Source organism: Rhea pennata, chromosome 16, assembly GCF_028389875.1.
Source record: "Rhea pennata isolate bPtePen1 chromosome 16, bPtePen1.pri, whole genome shotgun sequence".
Lineage (NCBI taxonomy): Eukaryota > Metazoa > Chordata > Aves > Rheiformes > Rheidae > Rhea > Rhea pennata.
Window position 1 is genome coordinate 14519058 of NC_084678.1, and position 21690 is coordinate 14540747.

The following is a 21690-nucleotide window of genomic DNA, read 5'->3' on the forward strand; positions in this document are numbered from 1 at the left end:
ATTGTGGCATTATTAATTAAAATGAAACTGGTTTGGATTCATGCCTTTGAGAGAACAGAGTTCAAAAAGAAATGAGACAATGATATTATCTGCCTTCTAAATCTTCCAGCTTCCAACCAGCAGGTGGAATTTGTTCTCTGCGTGGATCTATCCTTGCTTGTTTGTTTGTTTTAGGCAGTCGATTATGAGATGAACAGAGCTTTCATGCTGACAGTGATGGTATCAAACCAAGCTCCACTGGCGAGCGGAATCCAGATGTCCTTCCAGTCTACAGCAGGAGTCACCATTTCAGTTATGGATGTCAACGAAGCACCGTATTTCCCAACGAACCACAAGTTAATCAGGCTGGAGGAAGGGGTGCCTACGGGGACAGTCCTGACAACATTTTCAGCTGTGGATCCCGACCGCTTCATGCAGCAAGCAGTAAGGTGGGAGACCAGGCAGCCAAATGAAATCCTTTACAATCAAGAAGGGGATTTCAGCTGTCAAAGTATGGGGAGCAAAACAGCTGAAATCTAATTTGTAAACTGTCTGATATGATACCACTAAAATGCTTGGCAGATGTTTGCACCCTCCGCCTCATGCTTGCAGAGTCCTCTGCAAACTCGGCCCTTGCGATTCTCCTTGCAGGGAGCCAGGCTCTGAGTCGCGGCATTCCCGGAGGCAGGCACGAGCAGCTCCCCTCTTACCGTCCCGCAGAGGGCAGGGACTTCTCCATTCCAGTTAAACCAGTCAGTAGCAAGAGGCCCCTGTGTTGTTATGAAGACCAAGATCAGGGCTGGCTTGTGCTACGTGTTTCATCTCTGCCTTGTCAAGGACGCTTCTACCTCTGTAGTTTATGCTACTCCAAACACAGTACACAGAGGACTACTAAAGGACAGTTTTGTCATTTCTTATTACAGAAGGGGAATGGAGGCACAGAAGGAGTTAGAGGCCAAATTTCGGGAGGGAATGACTGAGAGTTTTAATTGTGTTTGGTGCTACTTCCAAAGGATTTAGTGCCAGCATCAACCTGTCTTAAAAAAGCGCGTTGTAAGATTAGCTGTCAGCCTGTTAGGGACAGGGCTTGGTTGTTTACAAACAGCTGCTAAACGGTTCTGAGGATGCGGTATAGTTAAAAATTGCCCAAGCAGATACCGACGTACGGGACATTGGCCCTTGGTGTGTCTCGGACCAATCCCAGTTAGCATCGAGCTCCCGAGCAGCCTTTGCCGCTCTGCAGTGAGCTAGGTTTGTGCTGACCTTCTGCCCTTTGCTTTTGGAGCCACTGCCAAACCCAATGTCCCTTACATCAGCTTTCCCAATGGATGGGATTCAGCTTACATAATTTGCAGCTTTCACAAGTATTCCAGCCTCTGTCTGTGCATGTGAGAAACGCATTTCCCGCTAATACACAGCTGTTTCTTGTCCATAGAGGTTTGTTTTATCCCATATAAGGGGTGCTGTATTTTTGGCAAAACGAGAGGGTACTGTACGACCACAGCTGAGGCCACATAAACTTAAATCAGTTGGGACATTTCATGCCAGGAAGAGTTTGAAGTCTGTCACCTGGCACAGAACTGTCTGGTCTAGAAATAACTGTTTATTCACTTGTAGTCTTTAGACAGGTACTGCAGCTTTTAAGGAGAGAGCCTATCCTAACTAACAAGCCAGTTTTGCTTAGTTTCTTTGTGAAATACTGGCCTTTGAAGGGGCTTTATTTTCTCTGACATCTGTACTAATGCTGGTTGCAGGGAATAGTTTGTGCTCCCTCTAATCTGGAGGTGGTTGGATTGTAATCCGGAACGAACAGCTGCCTTTTCTGGGCAAAGGACAGGCTCTGCTGCGCCGTTCCTGTGATCGCGTGGTGCATGCACAGCATATTGTAAGACCTTTTGTAAATATGAGCAGCAGATTACTTGAGCTGTTTTTTTTCTAGGGCTTCCAGCCCCAGCGACATTTTTTTTAATCCAGCAGCACTTGGTTTCTGAACACAAGTGCAATGCTCTCTTAGCTCCTCTTCGTCAGGACAGCCTTATGCTACGGCTTTGCAAGAAGCAGTGGGGTGTTGTCAGGGTCCCAGAGAAGTCTGTGAACAACACAAAAGGATATTTTGTTTTTTCTTCCCAGTTGGCATTGTTGAGTTAGGAAAAAAGATGATACACTGAAGGTTAAGCTTACAGATCAATGATAAGCAGTTCTCAGAGAACAGGATCCAGCTGCTATATCCTTGCATACAGCTTTCAGAGACTCTCTCTAAATAGTCTTTGATGGAATACAGTTTTTACAAAGAGAAGATAAGGGAGTGGAAGCATCTCCCAGCAAGGCACGGCTTGGCTTGGCCAGTGTCACACCTCAAATATCTTCATTAGCTGCAGACATATTCACAAAGCCAGCTTTGAAGCTGAATCTCTGGTCATTTAGCAGTGAAAGGGCAAGAGATCAACAGTAATATTAAAAAGAAAAGAAAACACCCCAAAGAATCTAGCTCCATGAAGTGTAATTCTTTCCTCTGGCAGGGGCTTTTGCAGTTGTATTGCTGATGTCCTGTCCACATGGATTCACGCAGCTCCAGTTTCACTTTGATTTTCAGCTTCAAACAACCCATTTTTGGAAAGGGATAGTCACCAAACTCCTGACTGTCTCCTGTCTGCATATCAAAAAACAAAAAGTGATATAAAACAATCAGCAGGGTCTCAGATACCCATGAAATAAAATCAGCTTAGGTTTGCTTATTTCAGCAATTTATTGCGTGGCCATTTATTAGCTTTCAGCTTAATTGCAGATAATAAGGGTCTGTTAGGAGGCTGAGAGGTGGAAATCAAGACCAGTGAAGAGAGTAAGACCAAGAAAAGACAAACCAAGAAAGATAAACAGAATGTGCTTAGTACCATTTGGAAAAGGGTTGCCCAAAATAAACCATACCTCCTCCAGCTCACTGTGTAGGACACGAACAGAGTGCCGCAACACGTGGCTCTTGGTCGGAGCAGGGCACATTAGGGACTTCCAAAACCTTTGCCGAGGTATGTGCTCACATCTCAAAGCTGCCAGCCAGTCTAGAGCCAGGGAGGCAGGAGTGATTTCAGGTAATTAAGGCTTTGGCACAGCTGTAATGAAAAGATTTGAAAAACCCCCGTGAGCTATTAGTTCCAACTTCAAAAAGGGCAAACCGAGAACAGATAAAAACCCATGGCTCCAAGGATACAGGGTCCATGGCAAAGGAAGAACCAGGGACAGGAATCACCAAAACCTTCTTCATCCCGTGGTCCCACCAATTTCTCCATCCTATGGTCCCACTAACTTGTCTTTGCTCTTGTGGACTTTGCTGACGCAGAGATCTCTGGAGTCACATAAGGACTGCGAGTGTGTCTCCTCTTGCTCGTAGCCGGTGTCACTGCTTGGAGCTCACTGCCAGCCAGTGCGCCACGCTCACAGCCCAGCATGCTACTCTTGCTGCTAACCGCTAACTAACGCATCCCGTGCCCAGCCAGCTGTCTCCACTGTCGCTGCTCCTCAAACCTCCCATGTTCATGCTGGTGTCTTGCTGCTATTCAGGAGCATATAAAAATGTTGCAGGAGAGCAGATCTAAAACTGCTTCATCTCTGGGTCGATGCCTTAATAGCACTGTGAGTTCCTGTTACAGTGTCACCAAGGCATTTGCTGCTGAAGGCACAATCCTAATATAAAAGAGGTGACTTGGCCAAAGTGATGTTTAACAGTCTAAAGACTGCCGTTCTTTCACTGTGGGATTTCCTGAGCTATTGTTTGTTAGGGAGGGGTAGCAGAGATATCTGTGGCTGTAGAGCAAGAGCTGTTCAGGAAGGGTAACACTGAGGGAGAGAGAGGAGGGGGGCAGATCTGTCCTCCAGTTCAGGCATGTGAATGCAGGGTCATTGCAGATCCCGTTGCTCCCTAGCTGCAGAGGCCTCGGGCTATGTCCACTGTCAGGAGCGGGAAGTGACACTTAGTGGGAAGAGAAACCTTCAAAAGAAAAGAAATGGGAAAATTGAATAATTGTAGAGGTCAAAAACCAACTACTCAATTAGTATTTTGTTTGTCAACAAAACCAGTTATCCAAAGGTCCTTTGAATCATGGGTCAGGAGTCCAGAAAAACCTTATTTCAAGCAATATTAAGGATGTGTCAGTGAAAAGACTGCCATGTATTTATTTCCTTTCTCTGTAGATACTCTAAGCTGTCAGATCCTGCAAACTGGCTGAACATTAATGCCACAAATGGTCAGATCACTACTGCTGCTGTCCTTGATCGAGAGTCAGACTACATTAAGAATAATGTCTACGAGGCCACATTCTTGGCGGCTGACAACGGTGAGCCCAGGCTTCACATTGTTCATGCTTCAATAAGACTCTAATGTGATGCATTAAGAGAAATGATGCCCTGACAGAGTTGTCAGTATAAGTTATCTTTTTCCCAGTTTTTTATGGTCAAAAATGTGAAAGGGGGACGGGAAATTGCCAGAGTAAATTAAATGTGCACAGTATACGAAGAGTGTTATTAAGGGGAAGGGAGGGCAAATGGAAAATCGATTTGGGGAGTTCAGTGTAGCAGTGTAGCCTGAACTTAAAAAAATAGCAAAAGGGTGTGATCTCCAAGTGCTGCCAATAACACCAGTCCTGGTCATCGTCCCAAATGCACTGATGAGAGCATTCAGGAAGCCTTCCATCAGGAAATCAGAAATAATTGCAGGGGATGGAAGGAGGATATTAAAAATAAACCAATCCATTGAACTGTTCTGCTTTCATGAGAGGCGTCTGTCTGTCTGTCATCAGAGCTAATCCCTCTCTGTCCATTTTCATTTCTGAAATGTCCAACCATCATCTGAGCATCTGGATGCTGGGGTGCATTATTACTGAAGTCTCTGAGGCTGGTATGGATCTTCTCACTGAGATGTCATGTTAAGGCTTACTCTTCCATAATCATTAAAGATCGCAGAGCACTTTTGGTCAAATTAGCCCTGTGAACCTTAGCACTGATCGTGATCAAGGGCAAAAAATCCATTGCTACTGTCCTGGATCTCTCTTCCTAATTCTGATTAGTAAGAGCTGATGACGCTGTTAAAAATCCATGCCTGGATGTGGCCACCCTGTTAGGTTACTTGTCAGTTCCTTCAGTCGGAAGAGCCTCTGTGGAGGGCTCGGCAGACTCCCTGAGCAAGAGAAGTGGCCCCCTTCCCCTCTCCCACCCTTCCCTCCCCCCCGAAGGATGCTCACATAAGCTGGTACACAAACTTGAGCCGTGCTTCAGCAACCAGGTGATGTCTAGGCTTGGCTGTGAGCACCTCAATATATTGCTGATCCTCTGTAGGTGCTTTCAGGACAGTTTCTGTGTCAGGCCTTGTCATCCCTCCAGCTGAAGGGTGCTGTGCACGTGTAAGTAGATACAGTGGTGCTTACAGAGCTAATGAAAACTTCCTCTTCCTTCAGGCTTTGGCTCTGTCATTGCATCTTGATTCACAGGGACAAGACAAACTCATGGGAGAGTTTTGATGCCAAGTAACAGTACCAAAGAGCAAATTTCCTTCCTTCCTTCCTGCCATCAATGGTAGGGTCAAGGGAGTTGCACAGCCTGTGCCTCCTGCATGCGCCTACCTTAAGCTTCCTGTCTGGGACCTGGCTGCAGAGCTGTTCCCCCAGGGAAAGCAGGCACGCAGGGGCATGATGCCTCACTGAAGCTAGGGCAGAGGCCATTTGTAAAGGTAGTAATGGGAAGGGTAATAACAACCCAGCCACCTGACGGAAATGTGGGCTCCGAGGGTCAAGCCTTGTAGAAGTCTAGATGCTGGATCTCAACAGGTCAGCAAGAAAGCTGTTCTCCGAGAGGGACCTGAGCCCTGTGACAGTCAGAGGCTGCCTATTCTAGTTTCACACCTAGTGTGGTGGCCTTGGGCTCTCTCAGTCACTGCCGCTGAAGCAACATAAACTGATCGGATATGGTGGTGTGGACACATGCCTCGCCCCGCTCAAGAGAAGCAACAGCTCTCCTGGCAGGGTAGAGCAGGCAGCCGGGGCAGTGGATTCCTAAACAGCCCCAAGAACATCTGGTAGCATTCATCTACAAGCACTCCAGGGCAAAACGAATCAAATGAGCTGGCCAAGGCTTCACACAAAAGCTGTGGTAGAGCTTGAACCTATCAGACCCATACTCACCATCTGACTTTTTGCAATCCAGGGTTCATAGTACGACGTGATTTTGGATTAACCCCTTTCTTTATCCTTGGTGCTGATGCTGCAATGCATCGCTGCCTCCACATCCATCATTCAGCAGCTCAGAAAGTGAAGACCTAGAAAAATCTCTTTATTTTGAAAAATTAATCTATCACTGGTACACTGCAGCCATTAGAATGCACATGAAGCAACACCTTATTTAAAATTCTGTCTAGAGTGCTTAGGATATCAGCTAAAGTTTCATCTAGGCTAATAGTCTCCTTTCACATTTATCCCAATTTCCAGCTTCTCCATCATCACATATTCATCAAAGCAAGGCTTTGGGCTGGGGGTTTGGGTTTTTCTTTTTTCTTTCTTTCTGGAAGAAGAAGCAACATCTTGTTTCCTTAGATTCTTTTTGCTATTTTCAGTATATGATAAAAGCTGGTCTGCTAAAAACTCTTTTGGACGTTCTCTCTTTCATTCCATGCATTACGATGTAGAGATGTTCACATAAGAAGAAAAAGCTTGGCTGCAGTGCAGCAGGGGAAGAAAAAGGAATTCTAATCCACAGAGTATTTTTTGCCTGCTTTCATAGGAGAGTGAGGCTCCTGGATCACACTGTGTCTACGCAAGTATGGAGGCTGATAGTGTCTGAACCCTTCAGAAGGGTTCAACCAATCTCTCAGAGAAGCTGAGATTTCAAATATATTACATTTCAACAGGTTTCATGAAATCAGGGAACTGAGTAGAGGAGACTGTGTTACTGCAGGGAACAGGGTCATGCCCTGCCTCTGCGTCGGAGAGTCGCTGTGGGCATCTGGGGCACGATGCCATAGGAGACCTGGCTGCATCAGTGCCTCTGCTCACAGCCTCCTGGTTTGAGTCGCCTTTTCACTCCTCCCTACTCTTATCTGGCCTTTGGGGTGATGCCTTTTCATTCTGCAGGTACGCAGTGAAAAAGGAGTTGCATGTCAGCCACAGGCAGAGTTTACTTAACTCCTGCCACTATTTGTCAGAGCAGTGGTCCAAGTTAGGCATTTCTTTCTGCTTAAGCAGAACAGGAGCGACTCCTGTTTGCAGCTGAACATGAAACCTTGTTGCAAGGAGCCCTTGAAAATGCTGAGATCTTGTGAAAAAAGTGATGATGCACTATACAGCAGTTAAATGTGTATATAGCAATTATATCTTTCTTGTGCCTTTGGAATACTCTTATTACTATTTCAATCATAATTTCAGGCAATGGACCAACTTCTCAACAGGGATCAGTGGTGCTATGTCAGTTCACACCTCTTGAGCATCCTTGTCTGAGGATCCTTGGCAGGATCCTTCAATATCTGCTCTGTCTATGGCTTTATTATCTCACAGGACAGCTGAAATGATTTGAAACATTTCATGGTTTGTATTACTTGGCCATTTAAAATGTATTTAATTTTCATTTCTCCTGACACTGCCCCAGAACTGCACTCAGGAGCACAAAGAACTAAGTACAACAATACCCAAATATCTGCACAAAGCAGCATTTGTAAATACAGCAATTGCAAGTTATTTCAGTCATATCTGAGTTAGAGCCTCTCAGGGTTGCTAGTTCACATTTAACCTATCTCGGAGGTTACAGAAAAGTGTGGGCCCTGCATTCATTCTAGAAGATAGGTAACAAAAAACAGGAAAATCACTTTGCTTTGTCCCATAAGCCTGTTTCCATGTTCATCCTCAGTACCCTGATGGATTGTCTTTCTCTTCAGAAATTTTCAAGGCTGATCAAAGACATTATTTTAGAGGGAGACCAACCAGTGCTTACTAGATGAAAGGATGAAATCAATGATTGAGGAGTTACATAGGAATCATGAAAGAAGGATTTTTCAGGTCTCCTTCAGAATTTTTGGGGCTCCCTTGGACAACAGATATGAAAAAAGACTATAGGAAGGAAAGCCCATGTAAGTAGAAGTACCATTTGAACATCTAGTGAGGGAATGGTTTTCGTTGCTTTATATTCAGCACTGGAAGAAAAAGCCAGAATGGAAAATATAAACTTAAAAAGAACCACTGAAGCAAGGTCATCTGAGAAAGTAGGTGGTGTGCAGACCAGGAGCAGAGCTGCCAAATGTTTGTGTGGGGATAGAAATTAAAAATACTGTGGCCTTTCTGGGAAGGCAGTTCAGCATGCTAGTAAGGGCATTGGTTTGTGCAATTGGTCATTAGTCAGCCAGCTGTGACTGTTCATGAGAAAGGGTTGGAGGGCCAAGACCTCCGTGCCGTGCAGTGCCGCAGCATCCCTGCCAACGGAGCCGAATATCGAGTGAATGAAGAAACGCGTATTGAGACATACTGTTGCTGCCATGACTTAAATGGTAGCACAGCATGTTTTGTGATGGTTAGCTCATACCATAGGATTCAAATAAGGATCTTTCACCACTAAAGCAAGGAGTGACTGTCAGATGGGCTACAGACTAGACTTTCTCTGAAGCAACACAGTAGTCCACAAATCTGAAAACTGGCTTGCAAGTGCTATAATAAATACTGAGCAATGGATTACACTTCCCCCCCCCCCCATGCCTCCTTCCTCTTTCAGCTGATGTTTTTTTCTCTGCAAAACAGCACTTACGAAATTTGGAACTAAGAGCCCAGTGTCTCCTCCTTGTGTTTCTAGAGTTTGACTAAAGACATTGCTGTAGGCTACAAATCTGCGGAATTCAACCTCCACTTTCTGCAGGAACAGAAAGCAGAAACAGCATGAGCTTTGGGGCAGTTTTAATACTACCTGTTAAAGCAAGGGACTATGAAAATGCAGTTTGTCCCTAATAAAGTCTAAGGAGAGAGGGAGAGAATCCTAGTTTACTGAAATTAGAAGACATAGAGGCAGGGGACTGGTACACGGTGTTGTCACGCCTGCTGTTTCTTGAGTGATGCTCATCAGTCGTGGTTCATCTCTGCCTCTTCTCATTCAGGTATCCCCCCGGCAAGCGGCACTGGCACTCTGCAGATCTACCTAATCGACATCAACGATAACGCTCCTGAGCTCCTGCCAAAGGAGGCACAGATCTGTGAAAAGCCAAACCTGAATGTCATCAACATAACAGCCGCAGATGCTGACATCGATCCAAACGTCGGGCCCTTTGTCTTCGAGCTGCCAAGTGTGCCATCTGCGGTGAGGAAGAACTGGACCATAACGCGGCTAAATGGTAAATGGGGCAGGCAATCCTGAGGACGTTTGGTCTCTGATTCGCTAATGAGACCACGTGTGGTTTCAAACTTCCAAACTTTCCTACTTTTTTATCTGATTTGTATTTTTTAAGCACATTATGGCTGACATTATAGACAAGATAGTTAATCAGAAATGATTTGTATCAGACCTGCAGCATAACTCTAAGAGCCTTGGCACTTGGCTTTTTTTAATGCAGTTCATAATTATGAACAGTTATCAGGACTGAACAGAGTATAAATCATCCATAATGGCCAAGGGGAAAAAAGCTATTATCAGTCTTCCTTATGTTCCAATGTAATTGTCATAAGCCACAATCAGGATCAATGTTCATTTCTCTGACCATAATTGCATAAAGGCAGCCTTTTAATTTACCATGGAACCAGGAGGGCTAGGTAAGTGTGAAGATGATTACCAGTATGTGAAGGATTTTTATATCACAGCATGCAACCACAATTGGCCCTAATTGGTCCTCTTATTGGTAGTTTCAGCAGAGGATTGGAAGTGTCCTGAAGCCTGAGCTGCTGGCTTTGCCTGCAAAGCCGGTCTGTCTCGCTCCGGTCTGACACTCCCTGCCAGACCAGCATGCAGGGCAGCTCATGCTCTTGCCCTTCAGAGGCTCAGTCCTTGCACTGCCAGTCCCTCAGCTCCCCTATCCGCAGGATCTACAGCAATGGGAAGCCGAGAAGGAATACATGGTGGAGCAGGTCCTTAGCAGGAGATGGGCTTCACAGCCAGTCCCAAGGTGGGAGGGTGGCTGAGCTGGGAGCCTGTGCCATGTCTGGGTGCAGCCCCAACCTGGCGTGGTGTTGGGATGCAGCCATTGCTTCCTGACAGTCCAGCTTATTTCAGCACTATCATCCATGCCTCCATATTTGCTTGTCATCACATTTTAAATGCATTCAACTGGCGACTGATTTGCAATGCGGTCAGGCTAGATCAGTGTGGCAATAAAAACACATTATTTTGAAAAGCATGGGCTAATTGTTGACCAAAACGTTAGAGGTGATGTCTGAAGCTGGACTGCTGGGGTGTGGTGTTGATAGCTTCTTCTTTAGGATTCAGCCACCTGGTAAGGCGAAGGAATGCTGCAGGTATGGTGTAGGACTCTAGCAGAGTGTCTGTCACCTGTCTGTCTGTCTTGGTCTCTCCAGGCGATTACGCCCAGCTTAGTTTACGAATCATGTACCTGGAAGCTGGCGTCTATGATGTCCCAATCATCGTGACGGACTCAGGAAACCCCCCACTGTACAACACATCCGTAATTAAAGTGAAGGTGTGCCCCTGTGATGAGAATGGAGACTGTACCACCATTGGGGCGGTCGCTGCAGCTGGACTGGGCACGGGTGCCATCATAGCCATCTTGATATGCATCATTATTTTACTCAGTAAGTACCACAGGAGGTGACACTGTTTGGAGATGTCAAGTCAGAATCGGGCTGTTCAAAACGCAAAGCTGCCAGGCTGATTCTTCTCTCGGTTTGCCCGGCCACCAAAGCACACTCTTGAGTGGTGGTTTGGCTGAGGAATGGTACCGCTGGCAGGAAAATCAGCCATAATTCCAGTACTGCAGCTTGAGTTACCACTCTTTTCTTTAACTTGCTCATCATGACACCAAGGAAAATGAGCAGTAACAACTTGGAAGCAAAATCTGTCACACAGTGGCTCAGAGACCCTACCTCAGAAACCCACTTGGTGCTGTAATTGTGGATTGCTTTGTAGGAAAAGGTATGACTTCTTAGTGCCGAGATGTGATGCCACTTGCATGCCAAGTTGTCCCGAAAGTCCCTAAGGTCATTTTTTTCTGGAAATACTGCTACATTTTTAGCAGTAATGTGAGAGTGTGGACTCCCATTTTCCATCCTATTTCTCCTAATCCCTTTCCCATATGCTGTGTTTTTCAAGAGCCACACAAGCTTCATGCAAAGGGCAGAGCCATGAGCTTTGGGCTGCTGGTGGCGATTCACACATCAGCGTTTGAACATCCTTTCACGGCAACATGGGCAAAGGGAGCTAGATCACTTTGTGTCTGCGTAAGGCTCTTCTTTCTAAGGTTTCGTGTAGTTTTAGAACATGTAGAAATGTTCATTGCACCCGACAGTATCTTGGCGACATAGTGAGTGTGATATAATCCTCCATGTTTTGCAGGAAAAACTTAAATGACTTGGCCAAAATCCTTTGGCCAACCAGCAGCAGACTCCCCAGTGGCTCTTGGGCGGCTGTCTGTCCCTGGATGGCTGTGGACAGACACACAGGTTCTCAATGCACTGGTTATTAGATTCAGGCTAGTCCCTGCCAAAATCAGTGTGTAGATGTAGTTTTCTGGTTGTCCAATACAAAAGAAAAGAAGAATGATAATTATTCCCATTGTTTGTAAAATTGCAAGATTAAAAAAAAAAAAAAAAAAAAAAAAAAACTCATGGTCTTCCAGACCTAGAGGAATCTCAGGCTCAGAGCACAGCTGCCCATGCCTGCAGGACAGGTCTGCAGCCAGCTCCAGGTGGCCAGGGAGGTCTGCAGGCGGTGGGAGGAGAGCACCCGAGGGTCATGGTACGACAGGGCTCCCTGGCTCCCCACCGAGCCAGCCCCCTCCTTCCAGCAACCATCCTGGGCTTTCATGAGCATCGCCACCAACCAAGTGTGTACACATTTAAAAATAAAAATGATATCATTATAACTTCAAGCAGGAGTTAGCACAGTAGGGATAGATAAAAACGAGCGCTGAAATGAACAATGAGGTAAATATTCATCAGGCAACGCAGGATGAAACCGTGGGGCTCCCATTAAAGCTAATGGGAGTGATGGTGCTAAATCACATTTAATATTTACACTCAGCGTGTTGAGGCGGAGAGCAGACAATGCAACATATGCTACAAATGTCACCTAATGTGGGTATGATACGGTGCATTAAGGGACTGGGTCATCTCTGGGCAAACAGCTACCTTCCTGGGCCAGGGATGCGATGTACGGTTGTACAGATAATTTACTAGGGTCTGTCCGGAGTGGGAGCAACCAGGCAGGAGCTTGGAGGCAGCTACTCGTCCAGCCATCCGAGCAGGCACGGAGACGCTCCCGCACACGTGCACGTTTGCTGTCCCTCATTGGATTTTAGGCCATTCCCTTCAGCATGAGCATTTGTTACGAATGCAGGTACTTCAGTGGCACGTCCAGAAAAAAGAAACGGCATTTGCAAGGCCCACCACACAGAAACGTGCTTCTGAAGGGTGCTTCTGCCGGGGCATCGCATCGGCACACTGATGTTCTGCAGTGTTTTTACTCTTGTGTCTGACGTTAGGTCCTCATGTTGGATTCAAGAAAGAAGAAGGAGGGCCTAGTAAAAGTTTGCACCGGAAGCAGCAGAGGCAATAAAACACAAGATTTCTTTTTGCTGCTGTCGTATAAATCCAGTGCTAAAATATGATTTAAACAGTTGAAACTCCTATTGACCGAAATTAACTTCAGCTGAAGGACATTTGATTTAAGAGATTCCTCTTTTCATTTTCAGATACATCATCCCATTTTAAATTATGGTTTTTATTACAAAAGCTTATTTTTACATTCATTGTAATTCTAATTGACTTTTTTTTATCTTCAAGAGCTGCAAAGCACTATGTCAGTGATGAAAAATGTAATTTGTGATGAGCAGAGTTTTCAGTTACATCCTTCTGGTGTTTTGCCGCCTTGATATCTATTTTATTTGGTGACCTCTGAACAATAGCCTGGAAAAGGCAGATGTATTTTTTGCTTTATATGTCCATTTCGGAGTCAGCAGGTCAAAGTTTGATGGCTTTAAAAGGAAGAAGAAGCAAGGAGACAGATCTGAGGTTGCTCAGGTGAAGAAAGTTTCTGTCTTTACCTTTGCTCAAAAGTTTTTTTCTTCCTCCTACCTGATGTATTAGCCACACAAATAGCACACTTGGAAGAAGAGCAACGCAATAAAAAATTGTGAAGGGTGAAGACAATAGATTTCAAGAAAAACTACATGCAGAGTGAAAATGGGTCTAACAGCAGTAATAGCACTTCCCATTCTGCAGAGTGAATAAAGGAAGGAGAATGCACTACATCCACTATTGACACTTTGAAGGTCTTTTTTTTCAAGGTAGCTGTAAAGGCGTTAATGGCACAGTTTTTTCCACAAGTGCATGAAAAAAAGTAGCATTAAAAAAAAGAAAGAAAAAATAAACCCTGGTAACCATTATAATATTGTCTTTGTGGGCTAGGCAGGTATCTTGTTGTGAGCGACTTGAAAAGCAAAGACGAGAAAAGGACTTCAATAGTCTGCTAAATAGCTGAGGTTTTATATTGCAGATAAGAGTTACATTTTCTTTCCTTGTCTTTTCTCTCTCTCTTGAATAGACCTGGGATAAGCATTAAAGAGTGCTGAACTACCCGAAAACAATTCTGTTAGCGAGCAGGCAGGGATGGCAGCCAGCTGGCACTTGATGGTAGTAATTAGCTGTCCAGTTCTCTTCCCTGCACTCCACTGAATCCTGTTTGGGGATGAACACTTGGGAGCTGGAGGAAGGACACAGAGCTTGTCTCTTCTCCCTCTCAGTAAAGCGATGCTTAGGGTCCATGAAGAGGCAAAGGGGAAGAAAATCCCAGAGAAGCGTGAGGTGGTGGGAAAACAGCAGCTCCTTGTTCTCCTTCTGCAGCTAAGAAATGCAAAGAGAGTTTGAGGGCTGCATCCCACCAGAGGCGGTTGAGGTGGCTCTGCTGGTCTGACGTGGTTAACTGAGATGAGAGGGAGTGTTAAGAGGGTGAATGCAGTTTAATGAAGCTGGATTCCCGTCTCCACTGGGCATCCATCTCTCACCTCTCCTGCAGATGGCCAGCCTCGTGGCCATGAGCACACTGAAGCACCGCTTCATGTGGGGCTCGCCCGGAGAAAGGAGGAGGGAGCAGACACCAGGAGATGTGACGCCATTAACTGCCCAGGCTTCATCTCATTCTTGCCTGCTTGCATTTTGTGCAGCTATTGCGTATGAGAACAAAACCCAGCATATTAGCAGGTTTCTTGAAGAAGACAAGGTCTAGTTGCTTTGCGTTAATGGAGACACTCTCACATTCCCAGAGCAAGGCACAGGGAGTGCACAGCCCCGGGGATGCAGCCCTTGGCAAACCAAGTTGTGGAGCTGGGAGCCCGCATTCCCCTTGGGTGAAGTTGTTTAAGTGCGGAAAACTTGCCTGTCATTCAGGAACTGTTAATCCCTCCCTGTTACTGGGCTGTGAGGGCTCAGCCAGGGCCTGGCGGGTGAATGCTGGTGCCTGCAGGAGCTTGCTGCCCGTTACCAGGTTTGCACTCCTTTGCCTGCAGAGTTCCCGCTGCTCCCTGAAAGGATTTCAAATGATCTTAGATCTGCTTTGCAAGTAAATGGCCAAATGCATACGCTAATGTCTTGGCTAATGTGCTTTGTGAAAGCCTCCCTCACCAAAAAAAAAGAACAGAAACGAGTCCAAATCGGATTAGGTGACCTAGCGTTCCCCAGCCTCCCCAAACCAGACTTCCTTAACAAACTGCACACAACTGAGCAAATGATTACCATGGCAAGGGCTCGCCAGCTGCACGGCCAGCGTTGTGTCGTGCTGGCAAGGCATGCCTGCACGCCCACGAAGGTCGTGGTCATCTGTCTGTATCTGCTGCTTCGCCACTCTGCAGCTCTCTTTCCTCTCCGTTTTTCTTGTGCCCCTCATAGGAATTCAAGATCTAGATCAAATGCTTTCAGAAAACTTCCATTTTCACACTTTCTGTTTGCTTTGCCTTTGATTGTGTGTTTTATTTCTGGTAAACATCAGCTCAATCAAAGTTCATGATGGATCTTAAAGACTTGTTTGTAGCGGAGGCTTGTCATGCCAGTTGCAGCCTTCACTGATCTCTCCCTTGTAAATTAGAACATGCAATAGGGTAAAATTTTATTCCTCTCAATAGCAGCTGGTGAAGTTTCTTCCCCAAACTCTCTGTGGTCTGTAATCTGTGCTAATGGTTACATGATAGGTGGTTTATTGCAGGTTTGTTTAGCTGGAATGCACATGCTGACACGTGCAGGGGTTTATTGCATGGGAGGTTGTTCGCAACGTTGTTCACCTGTCACGGCGGTGTAAGTTTTGCCTTCATAAAATGGGACTATCACTGTAAAAGTGGTGTTTGCTGCCCCTGCGGGAGGTAGCACCAATGCGGCCGTGGCGCAGGGGCAGCAGCCCTGCCCGGAGGGGAAGCGGGGCCCCGCGACCGAGCGCGGCGCGGCCTCGCGCCCCCAGCCCCGGGCTGATGCCGCCTGCTCTCCGCTGCAGCCATGGTCCTGCTCTTCGTGGTGTGGATGAAGCGCCGGGAGAAGGAGCGCCACACGAAGCAGCTCCTCATCGACCCCGAGGACGACGTCCGCGACAACATTCTCAAGTACGACGAGGAAGGAGGCGGGGAGGAGGACCAGGTGAGACGGGCCGCGGCCGGCACCGGCACCGGCTCCGCGGCGCGGGCCGAGGAGCGGCCGTAGCACCCGTTCTCGGCGAAAGGCAGAAGCCGCGTTTGTTCCGCGGATGCGCGTGCAAAGCGTTGCGTTTGCCCCTGTTTGTGCCCCGGCAGCAGCGTGGCGTGGACCCCGGCGCAAGCTAGCCTAGGTCCTGGTGGCCCAGCAGGCAGCTGGGACGTGCTGCACGGCAGCCGGACCGCGCCAGGAGGCCGTGCCGCTGCTGTCGCGAGTCGGCCGGCGGCGGCCGGGGCCGTGACTCGCTTTCCCGGGAGCCGCGTCCGCGCGGCGCCGGGCTGCGCCCAGCCACCTTGCACCTAGCATTTCTTTCTCTCCCTTTTTTTTTTCCTTCTCACTGACAAGTTACTTATAAATATTGCTCTTGGAGATTCAAATCATCCTCATCTAAGCACAGGAATAGTTTTACCAGAAGAACAAAGTACTGTTATAAACATTCAAACTAGCTGAAGTATCTGGTTTCAGGCAACTACGCTGTAGGCTTAAATATTTTAGGAAGGATTCGTTAAAAATAACAGCAAAGGAAGAGCAGCAAAACACCATTACCTACATGAATACATTTTTAATGAAATATTACCTGGTTCCCATTGCATGATAGAAACCTATTCTTTGGGGATTTTTCCCGTGCAGAAAAAACAGAATTACTTGGAAAAAACCCTGCACATATAAATGCAATACACATTTTAATGCTTTTACTTCTGTACAAATGTAATTACAGCAATATGTCTATGAATATTGTATCTTTAAATTTTGTGTTTGATCAAAATGCTATGCACGTATCCATGCACACACAAACCAAAGCCCATATATGATCCCAAAGATTTGGACACCATCTTAAATATTGGAAGAGCACTGAACTATTTGATTTAACTTACATTTTAAGATACACTCTGAGGAGGTCAATTTTATGAGTTACTCAGAGATCAGTTTTATCTATAATTTAGCTAGTTGGAAGTGCTAGAGCTAGGGGCATGAGATTTGGTGTTGAACTTCAGCTGAAAAAGGATTAGACCCCCTCAAGTTCTCTTTCCGTTGAAGCAGAGTGAGTAGATGATCTGCATAGAAAGCTCTTGGTTTCATTCTACACCTTTCCATTTGTCACAGGATTACGATTTAAGCCAGCTTCAACAGCCAGAGACCATGGATCATGTGCTGAACAAGGCACCTGGCATCAGAAGGGTAGATGAGAGACCTATTGGTGCCGAACCGCAGTATCCGATAAGACCAGTAATCCCGCATCCTGGGGATATTGGTGACTTCATTAACGAGGTACGTTCTTGGGGGTGTCTTGTGCTACATCTTTAAAGCCACAGCAGCCTGCTAGCATCAGCTAGGCAACATTTTCCAGTGATGTGCATTATGGACCAAGCGATGCCACCTGCCCACACCAGGTGTGACCAAAGCCAGTGGAGCACTCTGCATGAGCAAAGGAAGCAAGGCTTGGCCTCCTAAAGGCACCAGCTCCATAAAAAGCCTAAGTGCAAATAAAAAGCCTGATATTTCTGATTTGTAGGTACCTCAAGCACCATCCTTTTTGGCGTCCTGACTGTCTAACCTGATCCCACTCTCACTTCCATAGCTGTGAGAATTGCGGTTGCTGTCAGCAGGACAGATGCGGACAAAGGAGGAATTTCTTACGGATGGGGAGGCCGTGGCGAGGCAGCTGGATGGTTTGCTAAGGCCAGAGGTGCCATTTGTGGCTCCTGGGCTTGTAATTATTTCACCAGTCTGTGTCTTCCTCGGAAGCTCTAATTGGTCTAAAACCTCAAAGATTTGCAGAACAGACAGATTCTTCTCAGATTGCAGAGTGTCTTTATTTTACGTTACATTACTGTTCCTTACCTTTTTTTTTTTCTCTTACATATACCTATCCATTTAGTATTTCTTACCTCATTTTTTTAGTTTTAAAATGAGTGATTGTGTGGTTGCAAACCAGTCAATGCATTATTTCCTCTGAGACAAAACACACTATCCATTTCCTAAGTCAGAAGAATAAACGTTGTAGCAATTTAATTCTATCATTACATCAATTTCCTGCTGTGCTTTTTCTCATTTTCATCATTAAAATTCCTTCCTTTGCTCTGGTGCTTCCTCCGTGCACACGCGCACACGCACCCGTGCGGGCGTGCACACGGAAACCCCCCCTTACACACGCTGCTGCTCCCTGCCGTAAAACCGGCTGCGGCGCCCGCGGCAGGACGGTGCTTTCTGGAAGTGGGAGTGCTCCTCGTTTTGCTTCGTTGCAGGTCGGTTCCACTAGGCGCTTTCTAAGGCTGGAGCTCGATTTCTCCGTGCCCCGGGGCCGTTTCCGTGGGCTCCCGGGAGCGCTGCGTGGCGCGCCGGGAGCAGCAGCGCTGGCTGCCCCCGAGCACGCTGGCTAGCGCTTCCCACCCCGAGTCTGCACTAAATAAGAGAAAATAGGAGCAGTTTGGGTTTCCCCCCCCCCCCCCGAAGGAATCAAAATAACTACTGAGAGTAACGATAGGGTAGCTGGTGGAGGAGGAATAGCGCTGTTCGCCCTGCCCGGTGCCGAGCTGCGCGGCTAGCGAGCGGCGCCGCGGGGCCCTCGCCAGCCGAAACGAAACCCGGCGATGCTCACGCGGTGCGTTTGCCCCCCCAGGGCCTGCGGGCGGCCGACAACGACCCCACGGCCCCCCCCTACGACTCGCTGCTGGTGTTCGACTACGAGGGCAGCGGCTCCACCGCCGGCTCCGTCAGCTCCCTCAACTCCTCCAGCTCCGGGGACCAGGACTACGACTACCTTAACGACTGGGGCCCCCGCTTCAAGAAGCTGGCGGACATGTACGGGGGAGGCGAGGAAGATTAGACTGACCTCACATTATTAAAAAAAAAAAGAAGAAGAAGAAGAAGAAGAAACGATTAAAAAGAAAAAAAACACCCCACGGATGACAACATTAACAAAAAGAACCGATGCAGAAGCAGGAACTGTACAGATGTGGCAGCTTTTTTAATTAATATCCCCTGCTGACTGTATTGTTATTTTTAGTGGTGATTTAGGAGGTTTCTTTTCTTTTTTCCTTTTTTTTCTTTCTTTTTTTTTTTTTTTTTTTTAGAATATTGAGCTGTCTCGCATGAACACTTGTCTGCTGCATTTTTCCCCTCCCTTTCTTTTTAATGTCAGCTGGGATATTGCTCGTTTATCTGCTTTATGACTAAAGAGAGTGAAAGGCACTCTGTCTTAACTTGAATTTCTTAGAACAGAAGCACTGTTTTTAAAATATATATATATATATATTTGAAAGTGCCTTTTGGTGCATGTATCAGATTCCCTTCAATCTCAGGAGTGATGAAAACAAGCATACAACCATCCTGGGCAGCACTCCCTGTGACCCTCAGCCAGCTCTAGCTGGGAAGGCGTTAACAAAAAGGAACTGTGGAGATTGGTTCTTTTTTGTCTTTTCTTCCCCCCCCCCCCCATTTTTTTTTTTTTTCTTTAAGGGGTGTCTCATTTCGGGGTGAAGAGGACGGGGGGGGTGGCGGGAGGGGAGGATGTTTCGAGTCGAAATCTCAACAGCCATCTCGAAGCCTAAGCGGGTGGTGAACTTAGCCGCCACGTTGTACATAATTCAGCGTCGCGAGATGCGAAATCGCGGCCGGGGGGCTCCGCGCGGGGCCGGAGCGCCGAGGCGGCCGCTGCCCGCGGCCGGCGCCGGCCGCAGCCGCCCGAGCGACCCGTGGACCCTCCCGAGCGGAGGCTCCGCGACGGCGGCCGGCGCCCCGGGAAGCCCCCGCTTTTGCCCTGCGCTGCCGCACGGTCTGATCCCGTGCTGCCGCCCGTGAGCGCCTGGCACGTCCCCGGTGCGCCGCTGCCCGCCGTGAACGCTCCTCGTGGAGAAGAACTGCGACGGGCGCCTGTTAGTGTCTTGTGGTTGATGCGCTCCAACGTTGCCAAGTCAGCAAGAGGTTTTGCAGCATCCAGGCATAATTCAACATCAGTATTATAAATGGTAGCATACTACCTAGTTTATATGTAGGGTCAGTTTAACCAATAACAAATAGTTATTAGCTTTTTCTATTACATTTTTCCTTTACTGATTTGGACTAGTGGATTTATGTCTAATGTTTGTAAAATGATTTAGACTGCATGGATGTGTAATATAAACCACATTTAATGGATTATGAGCCACTTAATTAATGTGCTATGAAATCTTGGATTACCTGTGTTTTATATTCTGCAGATGATTTTGCAGTGGGTTCGCTAAAAATTGTAAAAGTGCTTAGATATATTTTCATTTAAATCCAAGAATGTGCACAGTATTGGAAGGTGATTATCCAGGGGATAATCACGCTTTTTTGATATCTTGATTAATTCTCAAGTCGAATGCTACGAGTTAAAGGGGGGGGCGGGGGGCCAGGGAGCGCATGCACGCGAGAGAGCGCGAGTGAGAGCAAGCGAGCTTGTGGTCGCGAATGGACGTTGTTGAAGAGGGTCTACTAGGCTGCAAGAGCGTCCCTATAGATTTTTGAAATGCTCCTGGTGCATTTTATATTTCATTGTATCATATTTTCTATAAAATGCAATTTCTGTAAATGAATGAGCATTTGAAATGTGTCTTGTATGAAGTGGAATGTGGTAAAAGTCTGCCCGAGGGGTCTCCGACGTTGCTGGTATATCATTGATTGCCGAGCGCGCGCTCCGTCGCCGCGTCTCGGGCGGGCGGTCCACGGGTCGGGTTGTCCGACACATGCTGCCCCGGGTTTCTCGAGGAAAGCAGCAAGCGGCGGCGGGGCCTGGGCAGGCGGAGGTGAGTCCGGCGGCAGCAGCAAGCCGAGGCGCTGCCCGGAGGCGCCGGCCCCGCCAGCCGCCCGCGCCCGACGCCTTCCCAGATGTTCGTTCCGTCGCGGGGAGCCCGGTCGCCCTCGGGGTCCCCTCCCGTGCGCGCTGCACAGGTCAGCGGGCTCCTGCCGGGCACCTCGCCGCGGCGCCCCGCTCTGGGCTGCGCCTCTCCCGGCTGCTCTTGGCCCTCGTCCTCGCTGGAGTCTTTCCCTTGCGTTTCTCCAACGCCGTGGGCGACAGAGCTCCGCAGAAGCCGCCCGGCCGCGACCGAGTAGTGACTAACAAAAATGCCCGTAGTGTTTGTGGCTGCTGAATGCACGTCCACGTTTGGTGTCTCTCATTGCAACCTCATCGTTGACTCAGGAGAAGGCTGCGCCCCGTGGGCTCGGGGCGAGGTGGCCGCGCGGCCGGTGATGCCCACGGTGCCCCGCTCCCACCGGCAGGCTCCCGGCTCCCAGGGCCGGCCGGGCATCGCATTAAAGCACGCCGGGCACGCCGCCGGGCACCGAGTGCCGGTGAGAAGCAGGTGGATATCTCCTCTGGAGAGCTTGGTGCTCCTTGTCTCCCGCGGCTTCGGCTGGGGTGATGGTCTTCAAGTAGGCAAAGGGATGGCAGTGCAGTCGTGGGAAGCCGCGGGTGCATCCGCAGCCGGCGTTCCTGCGGTGGCTCCGGAGGGACACGCGATCCGGTGGGACAGCGGGAGCTGCTTCCTCCTGGCAGCGAAGGAGACCATTGGAGTTAAGCTGAGCCAAACATTTCAGGTGTTTACGAGCATTTATGCAACCTAAGCCAAACAAAAATGTTTGAGTGATCAAAAATAAACTAACCTGCTTCCATCGGAGATTTTCCTCTAAAGCAGCAGGAATTTTTCTTGCCATCCAGCCGTTCCAAGCCCACTCACCTATAAATCAAGCCAACTGGGGGTATTATTTTTGACGCAGTGCTGCTGGGTCTCTCTCCATCGGGCCTCCTTGCCTGTGTCCTCCCTCGGCCAGGCTTTCGGGCCACACGAGTGCGGTGGCAGAGCCGCTGTTCAGGCTGGCAGCAGGCAAGCAAGGAGCA

General features: G+C 47.8%; 1 protein-coding gene across 4 annotated transcripts in view; it reads left to right on the plus strand.

Moving 5' to 3' along the window:
- CDH4 (cadherin 4) overlaps positions 1–20386 on the plus strand; it is a 452425-nt gene extending 432039 nt beyond the window's left edge. For all 4 annotated transcript variants that reach the window (XM_062588916.1, XM_062588917.1, XM_062588919.1 and 1 more), the window contains 7 exons: positions 175–428; positions 4165–4307; positions 9092–9325; positions 10500–10733; positions 15637–15776; positions 16935–17099; positions 18451–20386. In XM_062588916.1, coding sequence (XP_062444900.1) covers positions 175–428; positions 4165–4307; positions 9092–9325; positions 10500–10733; positions 15637–15776; positions 16935–17099; positions 18451–18657 — 1377 coding nt within the window. In that variant the 3' untranslated portion in view covers positions 18658–20386. The remainder of the gene's footprint in view (positions 1–174; positions 429–4164; positions 4308–9091; positions 9326–10499; positions 10734–15636; positions 15777–16934; positions 17100–18450) is intronic.
- Positions 20387–21690: the final 1304 nt, after the last annotated feature.